General features: G+C 35.8%; 1 protein-coding gene across 2 annotated transcripts in view; it reads left to right on the forward strand.

Moving 5' to 3' along the window:
- Positions 1 to 15,028, forward strand: part of LOC149781709 (protein dispatched homolog 3-like) — a 91,765-nt gene that overhangs the window by 29,497 nt on the left and 47,240 nt on the right. For both annotated transcript variants that reach the window (XM_089935811.1, XM_089935812.1), the window contains exons 8-10: positions 8,160 to 8,351; positions 8,850 to 9,028; positions 14,494 to 14,563. In XM_089935811.1, the coding sequence (XP_089791937.1) occupies positions 8,160 to 8,351; positions 8,850 to 9,028; positions 14,494 to 14,563 (441 nt within the window). The remainder of the gene's footprint in view (positions 1 to 8,159; positions 8,352 to 8,849; positions 9,029 to 14,493; positions 14,564 to 15,028) is intronic.

Below are 15,028 nucleotides of genomic sequence, written 5' to 3' on the forward strand. Positions count from 1 at the left end.
AATCAGATACAATTATTAAGTAAATTATCAAATACAGTTATTAAGTACATATCAAATAGAGTTATTAAGTATGTATATCACTCGATGTCAGAATTAATATTGCCCCATGTCAGGATTAAGATCACTCCTTGTTAGAATTAAGATTGCAGCATGCTCAGTGCTGTGTATAAAAAATAATTATAATCTGCAAGGTTTCTGAAATTTAACTGAATTTATTGGCCTGTTTATCAGTTTGGTTGACATTTTGAGTAGTGTCATGTAATAAGTGAGATCTATGACAAAAGTCAGGATTAATGACATGCGTATGTTAAATCTGAATTTATGTTACAATGAAGTGTATTATAGCATGGTCACCCTCTTATAGATAGTGCCCTCTAAATGTGCCCAGAGAGGCTGAAGAAAACACTGCAACCTTAATTGTGACTGGGCACATAGTGTTAATTAATCCATCTTTTTGGCAGTCTCTATTTCTCACACCATGGTTTAAGTTTTGTGTTCAGATCAGTTAATCTTGCACTTTGAATTTTTGGTCATACAACTTTCATTGAGAATTCCTCTTAATGTTCACACAGTCCTTTCACCAAAAGCAGGTGCACCAATTTGACTAAAATGAAGTCCCCACCAAATATAAATTACATACAGTAACTGTATCATCATAAATTACATACAGTAAGTATATCATCATTGTGGATTAAACAATTCTTGGATAGGTCTTAGTTCACCTGTCTATAGGGCCAAGTGAGCTAATGGTGTGGCCCTTCTTTTTTGTTCAAATATGTTACCCAGTTATAATACCTCCAGAGAGGTATTACTACCCACAATTCCAGCCCTCCCAGGCTAAAGCTTTTAACTAAAAAGCTAAAAGTTAGTTTGCCTTCCTGGGTGGCAGTTAGATAGTTATCCCCTCATGATACTGGGATTGGTGTCAAATCCTGTGAAATTGTTAGTTACTACTTCTGCTTGTGCCAAGTAACACACTTTATCAGAGAGAGAGAGAGAGAGAGAGAGAGGGGCCTCTCAAAACCAATACAAGCACTTATGAAGTTTTCTACCTCAAGCAAGTTGAGGAGTTAAATCTTCGAAGGGAAGTGTACTCCACATGTAAATTTCCAGCATTTCTGTTCTTCCTGTTGCTGTCATCAAAGTTTCCTAACTTTCTCTGTTATCATTTTACTGTCTTTGCTTACTTAGGCACCATTGGTACATATCTGCATGGGTTGAGATGGCATCCCCATCATATTTCTATAACCATATTAATAAATGTGAGTCTGGCGCATGATATAAACAACCTCACTTAATATTGCTGTATAATTTCTGTTGAGTCAGGATACATAAAGTTAAGTTTCTGTATTGTCTTGATGTCTAATTCATGGTTGTATACATGATGCTTTACTGATTTTGCCTGTATAGAATGTCATTGGGGCTTTTCTACAGGTAACCCATAATGGATATTATAGAGTCTACTTCATAAGTATTAATAATGATGTTTCAGTTCCTTTTGTTATGTGCAGGTTTTGTGTGTAATGTAAAAAACCTGTGTATATAACTGTATATATTCTGCCTTGGTCAGATAAGTACAGGTAAGTTTTCTATACTTGGTATATTTGATAGTGTCCAGCTCATGCATGTAGTATACTATAAGTGACACTTCAATGACTTTACATGCATTGGCAGTCAAAATTGGTTTTCCTATCAATAAGTTGTTACTAGAATTGATTATCTGGTTCCACTTCATACATGTAGTTACTATAAGCGACACTTAAGTTATTTTTACCTGTATAGGCAGTCAAAATTGACCTTCCTATAGGTAACTTGTTACTAACATTGATTATTTAGCATCCACTTCATAAATACTAATAGCAATGCTCCAGTTCTTTAGCAGTACAGGCTATGTGCATCCTTTTACAGGTATTTATAATAACTCTGCATAGATACTCATAAGTTCATTAAGCAGGACACTCACTACACTGTTTATATATTATCTGCTCTATTTTGTCTTACAGAATTAGACCATGGCAAACCCAGTCTGACAACAACTCAACATGTGTAGTTTTCTCCAGTTGTCAATCCTAGAATACATGTTGGACTTGCATATTATTGACAGAAGCTGATGAGTGGCAATTCTTTGTGTAGTAAGGGGAGGCACAGATGCATATCTTGAGGGACAAAAGCATCAGCTTGAATGCAAGGGTTTGAAAGCATATAAGTTACTGGGGAGGGAGATGGAGAGCAACAACAGCAACAGTTATAGTCTCACATATTAGAATTATTGACCAGCTATGTGGATCAATATCCCATACCCCATCTCAGCCTCAAGAACTGGACAACTTCATGCCAGTCAAGATGGTCATGTTCCTCGACAACCAGACTCGACAACATAATTCTGATTTCATTGGGCCATGACCACAATTGATCGTACAGTATCAACCACCAGAAAACAAACTTTTCCAGTTACATGACTTGCATAGTGCTGCTAGGCACTTCCTGCTTATGATACCCAGATTAGTGCTACAATACTCTAGAAACCATGTCATGAAACCAGTTATACAGCAGACTAACCCACATAGCACTGCTAAACACCTCATGTGGATGACACCCTGTCTATAAAGGCATACTGATGGATCAGGCTAACCTGCATAGTGCTGCCAGGCATTTCCTGTGGACAGCATCCAGTTTATGTAGGCATTCTCATAGGTCAGCAACCTATTTTACATAGCATGCCACTTTTTTTCCAGATTAATTACAAAATGAATGAGTGTATGCCACCAGTAAGTGAGTAACACTGTTAAAATTGAGATTTTTGGCTGCCCTTCACGTGCCACAAAAAACCTCTTGACATGTCACCTTGTGGCATGCGTGCTGTAGTTTGCCAACCCCTGCTTTAGACATTTCCATTGTATGAAGTCCATCTTGCTGCCACAGTTTCTAAGATGTCTCGTCACTTGCCTTCAAGCTTCTGCCACCCAGAGGTAGCCTCTGCTTAGTGACACCTTGGAATTAATGGAATATAACTTCTGTGTGCTGTAAATGTAATGAGCCACCATCCGTGACATTCTTCTCCAACTACTTCACTGGTAGCATAAGAGACATCAAGTTCTGTACCTTAATCCAAAACTGACAAATCTGGTCCTCAGGTTCCCTCGTCAATAATAGCTCTTACTGTGATGAGCAAAACTATGCCATGCAGGCCTGGACTGAAGAATTTTTCTGCCCACTCAGATATCTGTCTTCTTCTTTATCACCTGCGGGGTCTTCAGTTCTGACATCAGATGATCATTTTCTGTAGAAGAATCTAATCCCAATTGCTTCCAGGATCTGACAGAGTCACGGACATTTTGGGACTACTTGCATGCTAAATTAGAAGTTCAAAGTACCTACAAACATTTTTTTTTTGCAGTGCCTTCCCCGTTTTCCATTTGGATATCCATGAGTTGATGTATACAGTTGGGGCCTTGGGATCAATGTTGCATCTAATATCTATGGTGATCTTCAATAGGTGGAATGCAGCTTACTTTCTCCTACCCCGAATTTCACTGGAAATATGTGGGAGCCTGTTTATATAATGGCCCATTTCAAAACATAGTGGCTTAACTTACTATGGCCATGGCTACAACAGCAGCTATGAACATACAACAGGTGGAACAATATGCAGGGCTCTCTACCTCCACCATTCTTAAAGTCCATCATAGACCAAGCTATGCTTGCAACCTTCATCATCTAATTTTTAATGATCAGATTGACAGTATTTGCAACAAGCCACCAATGATACATTTCTTTCTTTTCTCTTAGTCTCAGCTACAGTGAAGGGATTTGCAAGGCAATCAACAAAAGATCACAGAGACATCCATAGAGGACATGCCACTTGGAAGTAGTCAGACTGAATTTACAACCTTCAAAAACCACCATTGTCCTGAACTAAGTCGAAGAGTCAAATGGATGTCAATAATTTTTGCAGGCATTACCACGAGACCCTCCCAATCTCAGATGACATACATTCATGCCTCCCCCTTAAGATCCCAGTATGGAGAAGGCTTCAATTTTTTTTTTTGTTGAATTGGGAAGATTTACCGTGACAACATGTTGACCTGCAAATTGTTCCTGTGGACTATTTGTCATGTTCAGCTCACCTCCCAAGCCTTTGCCCAGAGTTCTTTCAGCTGCAATGCAGGACTTATCACTTGGTCATCAGTCTAAGTACATTTATTTAATTCTTTTATACACTTGGGTTCACAATGTAATGCAACAATGGGTTCTAATGCTCTCCATTGTGGAGAATACACAATCACCATATACTTGTGACTTCACATCCCCACTCACATGGCTCCCAAAAAAGCTGTGATTAACCTACAACAGGCTTAAAAACAGCAAGCAAGTTATATTCTGTAGCAAGACTTGATTTCACATCTTGCCATTCTCCTTCTTAATCTCCTTGTCAATGAAGATATCTCCAACCTCATAGCCTTTCAAGATTTTGATTGAATGGGTCTGGAATCCATATTCAAGTAAAAATAATATGTTGTCCTTAAGAATGAGAATTGAATTAATGCACTGGTTTATTCCTTGTCTATACAGAGCAATCATTCTGCTAGAGAATTCCTTCACCTGCTGTGTTTTGCACAATTGTGGCAGTGGACGTCTTAGCTTTAGGTTGGTTTTTATGGCTTCCATAGCACTGATTTTGTGGTCCTTTGTTTGGCTCCCACAGAGTCATTATTTACATATCGACATTCTCAAGGTGAAAACCATTTTGTAAGCTTTTCAGTGGTGTCTATAGAACCTCCATGGGAATAGAGTTCTTATTATGTCCAACAACTCCACTGTGGTGACTTGTTTCACACAGTAAAGAGGAAAAAAATCCCCAGACCTTTACATTCTTGTTTGAGATTTTCTAAAGTGGTGTCCTCAATGATAAATTCATGTTCAAGTTCTGCATACTCTAGGGTGGCTAATGTATTGGTGGATTCACTGTCCTGCAAGAATGAACTATTACAAATAGAATGGTCTCTACATTGCTCAGTTTTCGTGCAATAGATGATCATTGGGATCAACCTATGATGGACCTATTGGCAACAAAGTGGAGAGCCAAAATCCCAATCTTTATTTCACCAGTCCCAGTTCCGAAATCATGCTCTTCAAGTAGATTGGGTTGGCTAATGTTTACACATTTTCAGCACCTCAGGTTCTGAAGGTGATACATTAATCAGAAAAACTGGAGTGTCTATACGTGTCTCCTCATCCTGAATACTCCACTCAGATGGGAAATCTTGGATCAACCTCATCAGTCTCACAACAGAATTGCCAGGAATCAAGTTGTTCCCTCATCAACTTTGAGCAACCACAATAGCAGGTGTTTCATGCCAACTCAGTGTGGGGCCCCGAGTGGCCAAGTGGTCTAAAGCACTCTGAAAAATGGCATTAAACCCCACAACAACAACAACCAACCCAGTGTTACTGAACCTGCATGTCTGGATCTCATTAAAATACACCCCCAAGAACAAACAGCTGAAACAGTAAGTGGTGGAGAATCTCTCAAGTGAGGTGGCCATCCACCTTAGAGGTGTACAAAGCGCAATGAATATAATCTCATTGGAATGTACAAGAGCACTTTATACCAGTGTACGCATCCATACCTCGATAGCTAACTTCATTGGGCTCATCAATCAGAACAGTTATCACCAATCACAATTAAGCTTACCTATCCGATCTTCTGTTCATTTGGATTTCATCTGGCCAGTGATACTAGATCCTTGCCCAAGTGGAATGTATCATGAGTAATTAACTGGCTGAACAAGACACCATTTAAACTGCTCTCAAGAAATTAATTAGTTCACCTCTTTTATAAGTCTGGCCTCCTCATGGCTTTCACGATCAGCAGGCAAAGTCAGTAAATATATTTATTATTGGTGGGTTCCTCTATATGCGGTTCTAACATTATGGATTACTATTACTTGTGTAGCCCCCTGCTTTCATTGCCAAGAACAGGCCAAATATTGCAAGGTAGTAGTAGTTCTCCTAAGGTATTATGATTGGGTAAGTATTATTGAAGGAACATATTTTGCTGGGAAAAAATTGGTGTCCAGCATCCATGGTGTGTTGTCTGTTTTGCACAAATCTGTCAGTGTATGCTTGTTATCACTATTGAGTCCACATTTCTGATCCATTTTCAATCAAGCTTGTATTATGGGTTTATATAATCAAAATTTCAGCTGAGTTCAATAATGAGGTGTTCATGCATCTGATAGGCTGAGCTTGTAAACATATTGTTGGCTGTTTAATATAATCAGACTTGGAATATATGATTATATCATTAAGATATTGAACGAGTTCAGTAAAGAGTGACATCTATGCATATTCATCAGGTGATCTTGCATTTGATTGGCTGAGCTTCTTACCTAACAGGAAGCCATATTTCTCAACTGAATTTGAACAAACTTGAAAAATGGGCTTATAACAAAATCTTGAATGGATTCAATAATGAGTGAGATCCATGCATGTTATTGGTGTAACCATGCATCTACTTGGTTAACCTTGTTACTTCTCTGATAATATTTCTGACCTGACTTTGATCAGACTTGAAATATATACTTGTATCATTAAGTTCTTGAATGAGTTTGAGATTAGAGGAGAGCCATGCATACAAAAGATGGGATCACGCAAATGATTAGCACAGCTTGTTACCTCTCAATATATTGTCTGATCCAGTTATGATCAAACTTATTATATATAGGCTTATGTCATCTTGATGTTGGACAAGTTCAATAATGAGCATGATCCATGCATACTGATTAGATGATATAGCATCTGATTGGCTGAAACTTGTTACCCCTTTGGAAGTCATATTTCTGAGTGATTTTGATTAAAATTGAAATATGGGTTTACATCATGCATATATATGTATAGTAAAGCAAGGGAAGTAACCTATGATCATATCTGTTGAGAATCACAGGTTTGGGGTTTTGAAAGAACTTGAGTTTTTGTTTTTTAGAATAATAAATTAAGAAAATCCAATAGAGCAAGTTATATAAATGAGCAAAATAATAGACCTTGAGGATTATGTTGCATAATCTATATTTAAGGCTGAAGAATGTGTATAGAATAAATAGATCATAAAAAATAAAAAAATAAAAAGTCATAAATAGTTTATATATAATGTTCAGAATAAATTTTCATTGTTCTTCTAAAGCCAGGTAGGTGGTGTTTGTGCATTTCTGCAGCATGCCAATGACCATATTGCCCAACAAAACTTACAAACCACTGATCACATTTATGTACATTGCTGTGTAAAAAGTGTCAGACATTTTTGTTAATGTTATCACCTCTACATTTTTTTTAATTTAATATATTAAATGTTATTATTTATTTTGACCATGAATACAATTATAAAACAATAAACCAATTTGCTTTTCTCTTGAAAAGATTCTAAATTGAATTACCCGTTTTTACCATATATGGACCCTCTAATTTTCCAAAAGCCTATCCGATGAAATTCTGGACCATTTAAGAGAAATAGCAAACAAATTACAGGAATGTTTTAACCAGACCATATTTCATTTCAATAATGTTAACAATAATTAGACCTCAATCATTTAAATGTTTACCATTTCTTGCAGTATTTTTGAGTGTCTGTTGGACATAGACTAGAAAGCATGATTCAGTAATGGCTGCCTTTGTGTGCTGTTCGCCAGTCGTGCTTGGTTCACATATACAGCAAGTCATATCAGACACACACAAATTGTTTTCCTGGAACAAGGTTTTGAACAAATTAATTGCCACCTCCATTTACCAAAAGGAAGCCATGGTTGCATGGCCTGATTTTATTTCTTGGAGAAAAAAAAGAATTGGTACTACTCAACAACATGATCTTTTTTTGAAAACTGATATGCACTCTCTAGAAGGGTTCTTAAACATTTGTGTGTCTGATATAACTTGCTGTAAATAATCTTTGCCCGAAAGGAAACACTGATGTTCTGTAGACCTGGTAGTTAGTGTGGCAACTAAGTCATCCAAATTTTTCTTTCGTCTCCACAGTTTCACTACTTGAATGAATTTGTTTTACAGCCTTACTGTTGTTACTTGCCCAGGTGAGCGATATGAAGCCCACTTGGATCTCTGCATTTTTTTTGTTTGTTTTCTAATATATACTTATACACACATTTCAGCTAACATACCCTATGATGATGATCCTCTGGAACTTCCTAATGATATTCCAAATGATGCAGACTCAGCAGAAGCCTTAGTGAATGATACAAGCAGCAGGGAGGAAAGATTTTGCAATCTTGGGTCTCTAATGCAAGCAGTCTTGTATCACTATCTGGCAGTTCCTGTTATTAAAGTCAGATGGATTATCCTTGGTAAAATTCTTTTTTTTAAAAAATGTTTTACTCCAGTTTTCAAATTTTTATTTCATTATTTTTCCAAATTTGCAGAAGTATTTGGAAATTAAACAATCTTGATAGGTGTGGTGATGAACTATAAAAAATATGAAAATTATATATTTCACTTAATCTGTATCCAAATAAAGTCTTTTTATGTTTTAAATATTTTGAGCAAGTCACTTGGATTTTGCTCAGTTGTGGTTGGAAATTCTGTCTGCCTCAAGTCCATGTTATTTCAGAAATTTTATGTACATTTAATTTACAGGTATCCACCAACTTACATGATTTCAACTTACATCAATATTGCGCTAATGGAATTTCATGTGAATTTTTTAATTCATGGTTTAGCTGTATAATTTATTTTAACAGGACATCAAAAATGTATGCCTAATAATGCATTTCGTCAATTGAAATGACAGATGCACTTTTCTTGTGCTAAAAATAATGATACCAGATTTTATTGTGTTATTTTAGGTATATCTTTGATCATATTGGGTGTATCAATTGGCCTTGTCACTCAGCTACATCCATCCACCAAGCCTCCCCAGTTTTTCAGAGAGAACACAAACATCCAGAGACTCTTGAACCTAAAGGCCAATTACAGCACTATAGATGTTACCAAATGTTACCATTGCTCTGGTTCCTACACTCAGGTACATCCATTTACACCCATGTATTATCTAATGAATGTGCTACCAAATGCATGAAGCTGTTATAGGTATCACCTATGTTACCAGTGTTACAGATGCTTTACAGTCTACACTCAGGTAACTAGTATTTAAATGAAAGTACTACCATGTTTGTGAAATTGTTGTTGTTGTAGGGTTTAATGCTATTTTTCAGCACAAGATAGGCTATACATGGCGGACAGTATAATTAGTGGAGGAAGAACCCGGGAAAACCCCAGGAAGAACCACCGACCCACGAGAAGCTACTGGCAGGCTTTCTCACGTACCAACGTTAGCTGAGCCTGAGACTCGAACTCACGCAGACAGAGGTGAGATGGCAATGATCCGTAACGGTGAGTGCTTTCTACCACTTGACCACCCTGTTTGTGAAATCACTTAGGTAATACCTGTGAAACATAATTCTCAACATATTCAGAGTACAATGACCATACAGCTCTCACTGTCACAGCAACTTGGAGAAAGTCAAATTCATCAAGAATAGAGCATGTGCCAAAGATTAGTTTTGTTGTATCATGTGACTACTGCATTGCATGTGTTCTGCTTGATGAATCTGGCTGTGTCCGGAACCTTTTATTTTCACTTTATTACATTAAGTTCAATCAAAATTTGAAACATCGATTTAGGTAATACACCTTTATATTTACCATGCTTTGCTCAACAAACAAAAGAAGTATAATTTGCATATAGTAACCACAAAAAGCAGGTGAAACCATTGCTTGGTTAAGAAACACCTGGCTGCAGGCAGATGACTGCTGATTACATGATATTTAGATTGGAAATTCTGGGATGGGGTGGGTTGGAATTAGAATAGCCATTGTGACCAGGTGACCACTGAACTTGGGTGACTGTTAGGATATGTTTCCAGTGCCTATAACTTGTGCTCTGCATACCTTCACCAGACTCTGTAGATGGTTGCCATATGACCTCGTACGACTAATTCAGTTCCCATAGACCATAGTGTCGATGTTGGGTCAGATTACTATTTTATTAATGTAATATAACTACGTCATGCTTATGAATGATCTATCCATGGCAAGAGGAAACTTTTGAAAAGATAAAAATGATATGCTGCATAGTTTGGTCCTGAGAAAATTCCCTTGTTGGTGCCCACTATAAAAATCCAGCCTGGTGAAATCTCCCCAGTTGCGTCCAAAAGTTCCCATGTGGAAACAGTAATACTAAAAATTGGCTTGAGGTTCAAGCATACTTTACCCAATAGCAGGTTTGTTCTGAAAAGTTATATTAATTTTTTTTATAGTAATTTTTATTCAATCAGTGATAATCATTCTTTTTAAAACATTGTTTAATATACCTCAATCCCAAGGTTGGTTTCATTGATAATAATATCATTGGTTGCTTGTGACTATTGATCAAAAGTTCAAAGGTGAAGGTCACTGTGAAAATCTAATCGCCTAATTCTTTGTGTGAAATAACTTGAGGTCTGCTTCTTATACCACCAACATTTACAGATGCATTACCTTATAGGGTCAAAATAAATTCTCTCTTGGCGAGGTAACTCCAGAAGTCAATTATTCAGGTTCAGATGACTTTGAAGTTCACCAAATCTTAAGAATCTCTAGGTGGCTGAATAGTTTGAAGTGCTCACATTTACTGATCACTGCCATCTCACCTGTCTGTGTGGGTTTGAGTCTCCGGCTAGGCCAGCGTGGGTATGTGAAAAAACTTGCCAGTAGCTTTCTATGGGTTGGTAATTCTTACCAGAACTTTCTGGGTTCCTCCTTCACCAGTTATACTGGCCACCATGTATAGCCTATCTCATGCTGACGAAATGGCATTAACCCATAACAACAACATCACCAAACCTTATATGTTGTCCTTGATGATACAACAATTTCTGATTTTGGCGTATAAGGTTAGGTCATTGCAATCTGACAAGTGTGATAAAGTGAAGTTTATTTTAGGTTTTGCCTGAAAGCTTGAGTTTTACTGAACTTACCATGGCCAACATTTCCAAATGACCTAAATTTCCAAGTTGGTTGCCCCTAATACAAAGAAGCCTGATGATTACAAGACCTAACAGTTAGGGTCAAGGTTGCCATAACCCATGACATGATAGACAGTGGGTGTATTGTTTATTATTGCAGTACAGTTGTTACAACTTGATATGTTTGTCTATATACAGTCGAGATGAATTTCATATAATAAGAAGAGGTAATGATAAAGTAAGGTGAGTAGGTATCAGAATGGATGAGTTTGGGAACTTTGATTCTGAATGTTCTCAGTAAAATGTTGTATCATAATATGTTTACAATTTCATCAGGTTTCTGATTCACTAATCATATATCATTACATAAGGGGTAATTTATCAACACAATTCTAAGAAAATAATTGCTCAGTTATCAAGATATAAAATCCAGTATTTCTTTTAAAATTTAATCTTTATGTGATGTTGTAACTACAACTATGTCATACCTAGATCATGTGAATTACAGATGAGGTGACAGTAAGTCACATGACAACTGGTATTAAAAATTGGGTAACTCAGAATGGTGGACAGATTTTGCTTAAGATGTTAAAAGTTAGATATATAATTATGAACCAAAAACATGAAATGATGTGAACTACCATGTATGATCTCCCCATGATTTTAATGAAATAATGTCGATTCATCAGCTGTTATACCGATTGATTTTTTTTAATCTAAGGGAAGTAACTGTTATAACTTGTACATTTCTTTAAACAACTATCTGCATAGATAGTTGTGGCTGCTAAACTATTCACAAGGCATACTAAGGCCAACAAAAAAAATGTGATTCTGGTTGGCTGACAGTCCCTGTTTTTTGTTGCCAACCCTGGAACTTTTTTCCCACCTGGTTAAAATAAAATCTGAAAAAATCTGAAATTGTGTGCATCTAATTGATTTATTTAGTTGGTTTAGTCCAGTACTTGATATGCTTAGTACATTATATATTCTAATCATTATAATATATGTATGTTTTAAAAAAACCCACCTGTCTACCTACCCTAATTTTAAAAACAGTGTAGTAGGAAATATATTTGTTTTTGCTTGTTGTTTAATATTTGGTCAGAATGGTTAGTGTTGTGTCTAGAATGGTTGATAAAGTAGTAATAGTTAGTTTTCCATGGTATATAGAATATGATGACCATCTTGAACCCCATACACTTTGACTCGGGTAATGTGGGGTTCAAGATGCTCAAAATCATTTTATGTACAAACAAGACACTTTGATTTAAAAGGAAGTTCTATCATTTTATGTACAAGCAAGACACCTTGATTTAAAAGGAAGTTCTATCATTTTATGTACAAGCAAGACACCTTGATTTAAAAGGAAGTTCTATCATTTTATGTACAAGCAAGACACCTTGATTTAAAAGGAAGTTCTATCATTTTATGTACAAGCAAAACACCTTGATTTAAAAGGAAATTCTGTCATCAGATCAGTAGAATTTCTTTCCAAGTTAAGTTCAGTAATTATAATGAGAAATAAGTTACGCTGGTTTGATTGGTTTATATTGACAAAATCACCCTTGGATAGGTTGATATTGGGTATAGTTTTGTCTAACAAGTGGCACATAAAATATAGTGGTTACTTTAATTTGTGTATAAAAGCAAGAACAGTTCGACACAGTGACTGAGGTGCTGTCACATCAAGATTGTTTGAGTAAAAGGTAAGTTTTAAAAGGATTTGTGTCAGGTCAGTTTAACAACTGTTGCATTGGTTTGGAGGTATTTTAGACACTGCGTCTGTTCAGTATTATGAATTATTATATGCTCATTATTTTCTCCGGTAACATTACACTTCAGGATCATTCAGTATTTTGTGATATTGCACACCATATTGCATTCATGTGCATAAAGAACTACTTTCTATTGTAAACAAACAATGAATGCAGACACCAGCACTTTTGATTTGTAAACAAATCATGTACACTCGCATGGTAGGCACTTTATGTTGTGGTTGTTTAAATTTGTTTCGGAATGATGTAAAGCAGATGTTTTGTGGACTGCCACATACCAGCTGCTTTGGCTCATCCCGCTTTAAATTTTTTGATACAATATTTTGGATTTAGGCTAGCTATGCAATAGACACAAGAAAGGGTCCTTATTTAAATAACATACAAGTGGCAAGGCATAAACTGTCTTCTTTAGCTGGTAATAAGAATGGCAAAAAATATACTTACAGTTTTACATTCAGAATTTCCTCAAAATGTACATTCTTAGTTCTGCAATTCTGAATTACATGAGCCATGTCATAGGTTCTCAGTCTTGGTTACACATTTCGAAATTGTACCATAATTTTGAATATAAGTGCAATTACATCCTTCTTACTGCACTCAAATTGAAATAAGCATTAAATTCCATAGCATCTTTTTGATAATTGCAATTGAAAGACTTCATATTTTTCCCACATTATGATTTCAAACATTCAGTGACAGAAACAGAAACACATTTTCAGATGTCAGCATGCTTCTGTCACTTCTTCAATCCGATGTATTTCTTGTGGAATTATCGCACATAAATCCAGTCCATAATCATGAAATTTTGTTGAATTGAAACAAATACCAAAATCTATTCATTCCAGATCAAATGGAAAAGTTGTTGCAATGCGCATTCATTCACAATATGACTCCAAATTTCAATTTTAACTAGATATGCCATTTTCTTGAAAGTTATGTCGAGCGCAACTAAGTTCAAATTTATCTGGGTGGAGTTATGTATGCAGTAATAATGTTGTTGTTGTGTAATGATGAATCTGCGCTTGTGTATTTAGTTTGGAATTTGGCATACATTCAGTTATTTTGTTTCTTGTTGTGTATTTTGTTAATATAATTAGCATTAGGTAGAATGAAAATAAATGAGCATAAAAGGTTACTGCATTTGTATAGGAAAATATGAACTCGTTTTGTCGGGTGGATATGCTGCACCCCCAAGGTCATGCAGTATTTACATCTGAAAAACTCGTTCATATTTTCCCATACAAATGTAGTAACCTATAAATATAGTTTGTGTTACTAAAAATAGTAACAAACTATGGTTTTACTTCAGTTAGTAACAATGTATAATATTCACAGGTCTTTCATGTGACTATTTTTATATAAAATGAAGCAGCCCAAATTTTGGTATATTATTATTTATGATAAGAGTTACCTTCCTTGAATATTGCTCTATTCTTGGTTATACTTGAAACAATAGAAAATGGTTTTAAAAGGAACTCACAAACATTCTCTAATATAAAATGAAATTCTCTAATGACATAAAAGGAAACAAAATTGTAGAAAAAATTGAACATTTAAACATTATTTTGTGTAGTATGCGTATAGCAACAAAGGAGACCATGAAGAACAGAAGTATCTCTTGGATTCAGTTTTTCCATCTGATTCTATGTAAATTGGTATTACTTAAACCTGCAATTCTATCAGTGTTGTAAATGTTTCCTTTATTTTAGAATGAACCTGAAACCAGACCTTGGCTAAATATTCCAACAACAAGGAGACCAACTTGGACATATCAAGCTGGTGAGTTAGTATGACTACAGGTGTTTTTTTCAAATGTGATCCCTGATAAAGTTTTTGGCATCTTATATTATTGGTATATTTAATGTTTAGGGCTTTTTCTTCAATAGCTTTAAATTTCATTTGATTGTAACAGTTGGTCAGAACGTTTGAAATGCTTAGAGTAATTTATACAAGGAAACAATCCAGAATAAATAGCTGCTACTTTTTTAGCACTTGGTCAGTTGAGTATCAGTCCCAGTTAGGGACTCTTGTTGAGACCCTTTGACTAATCATTGCAGCTGTTGGGCACTTAAAGTCACTGCCAAAAGGCATAAATATTCCAGATACTGTTGATGTGAGATTGTATAACAGGTATAGTAGATATGATTATATGGGTTTCAATTTTTATGCTGCAATTTAATTGAAATATAGATCTTTGATTATTATAATGCCTCCATCTTGAACAAGAGTCCCTAACTGGAACAT

Source organism: Sinohyriopsis cumingii, chromosome 15 (genome assembly GCF_028554795.1).
Source record: "Sinohyriopsis cumingii isolate HCF-2022 chromosome 15, ASM2855479v2, whole genome shotgun sequence".
NCBI lineage: Eukaryota > Metazoa > Mollusca > Bivalvia > Unionida > Unionidae > Sinohyriopsis > Sinohyriopsis cumingii.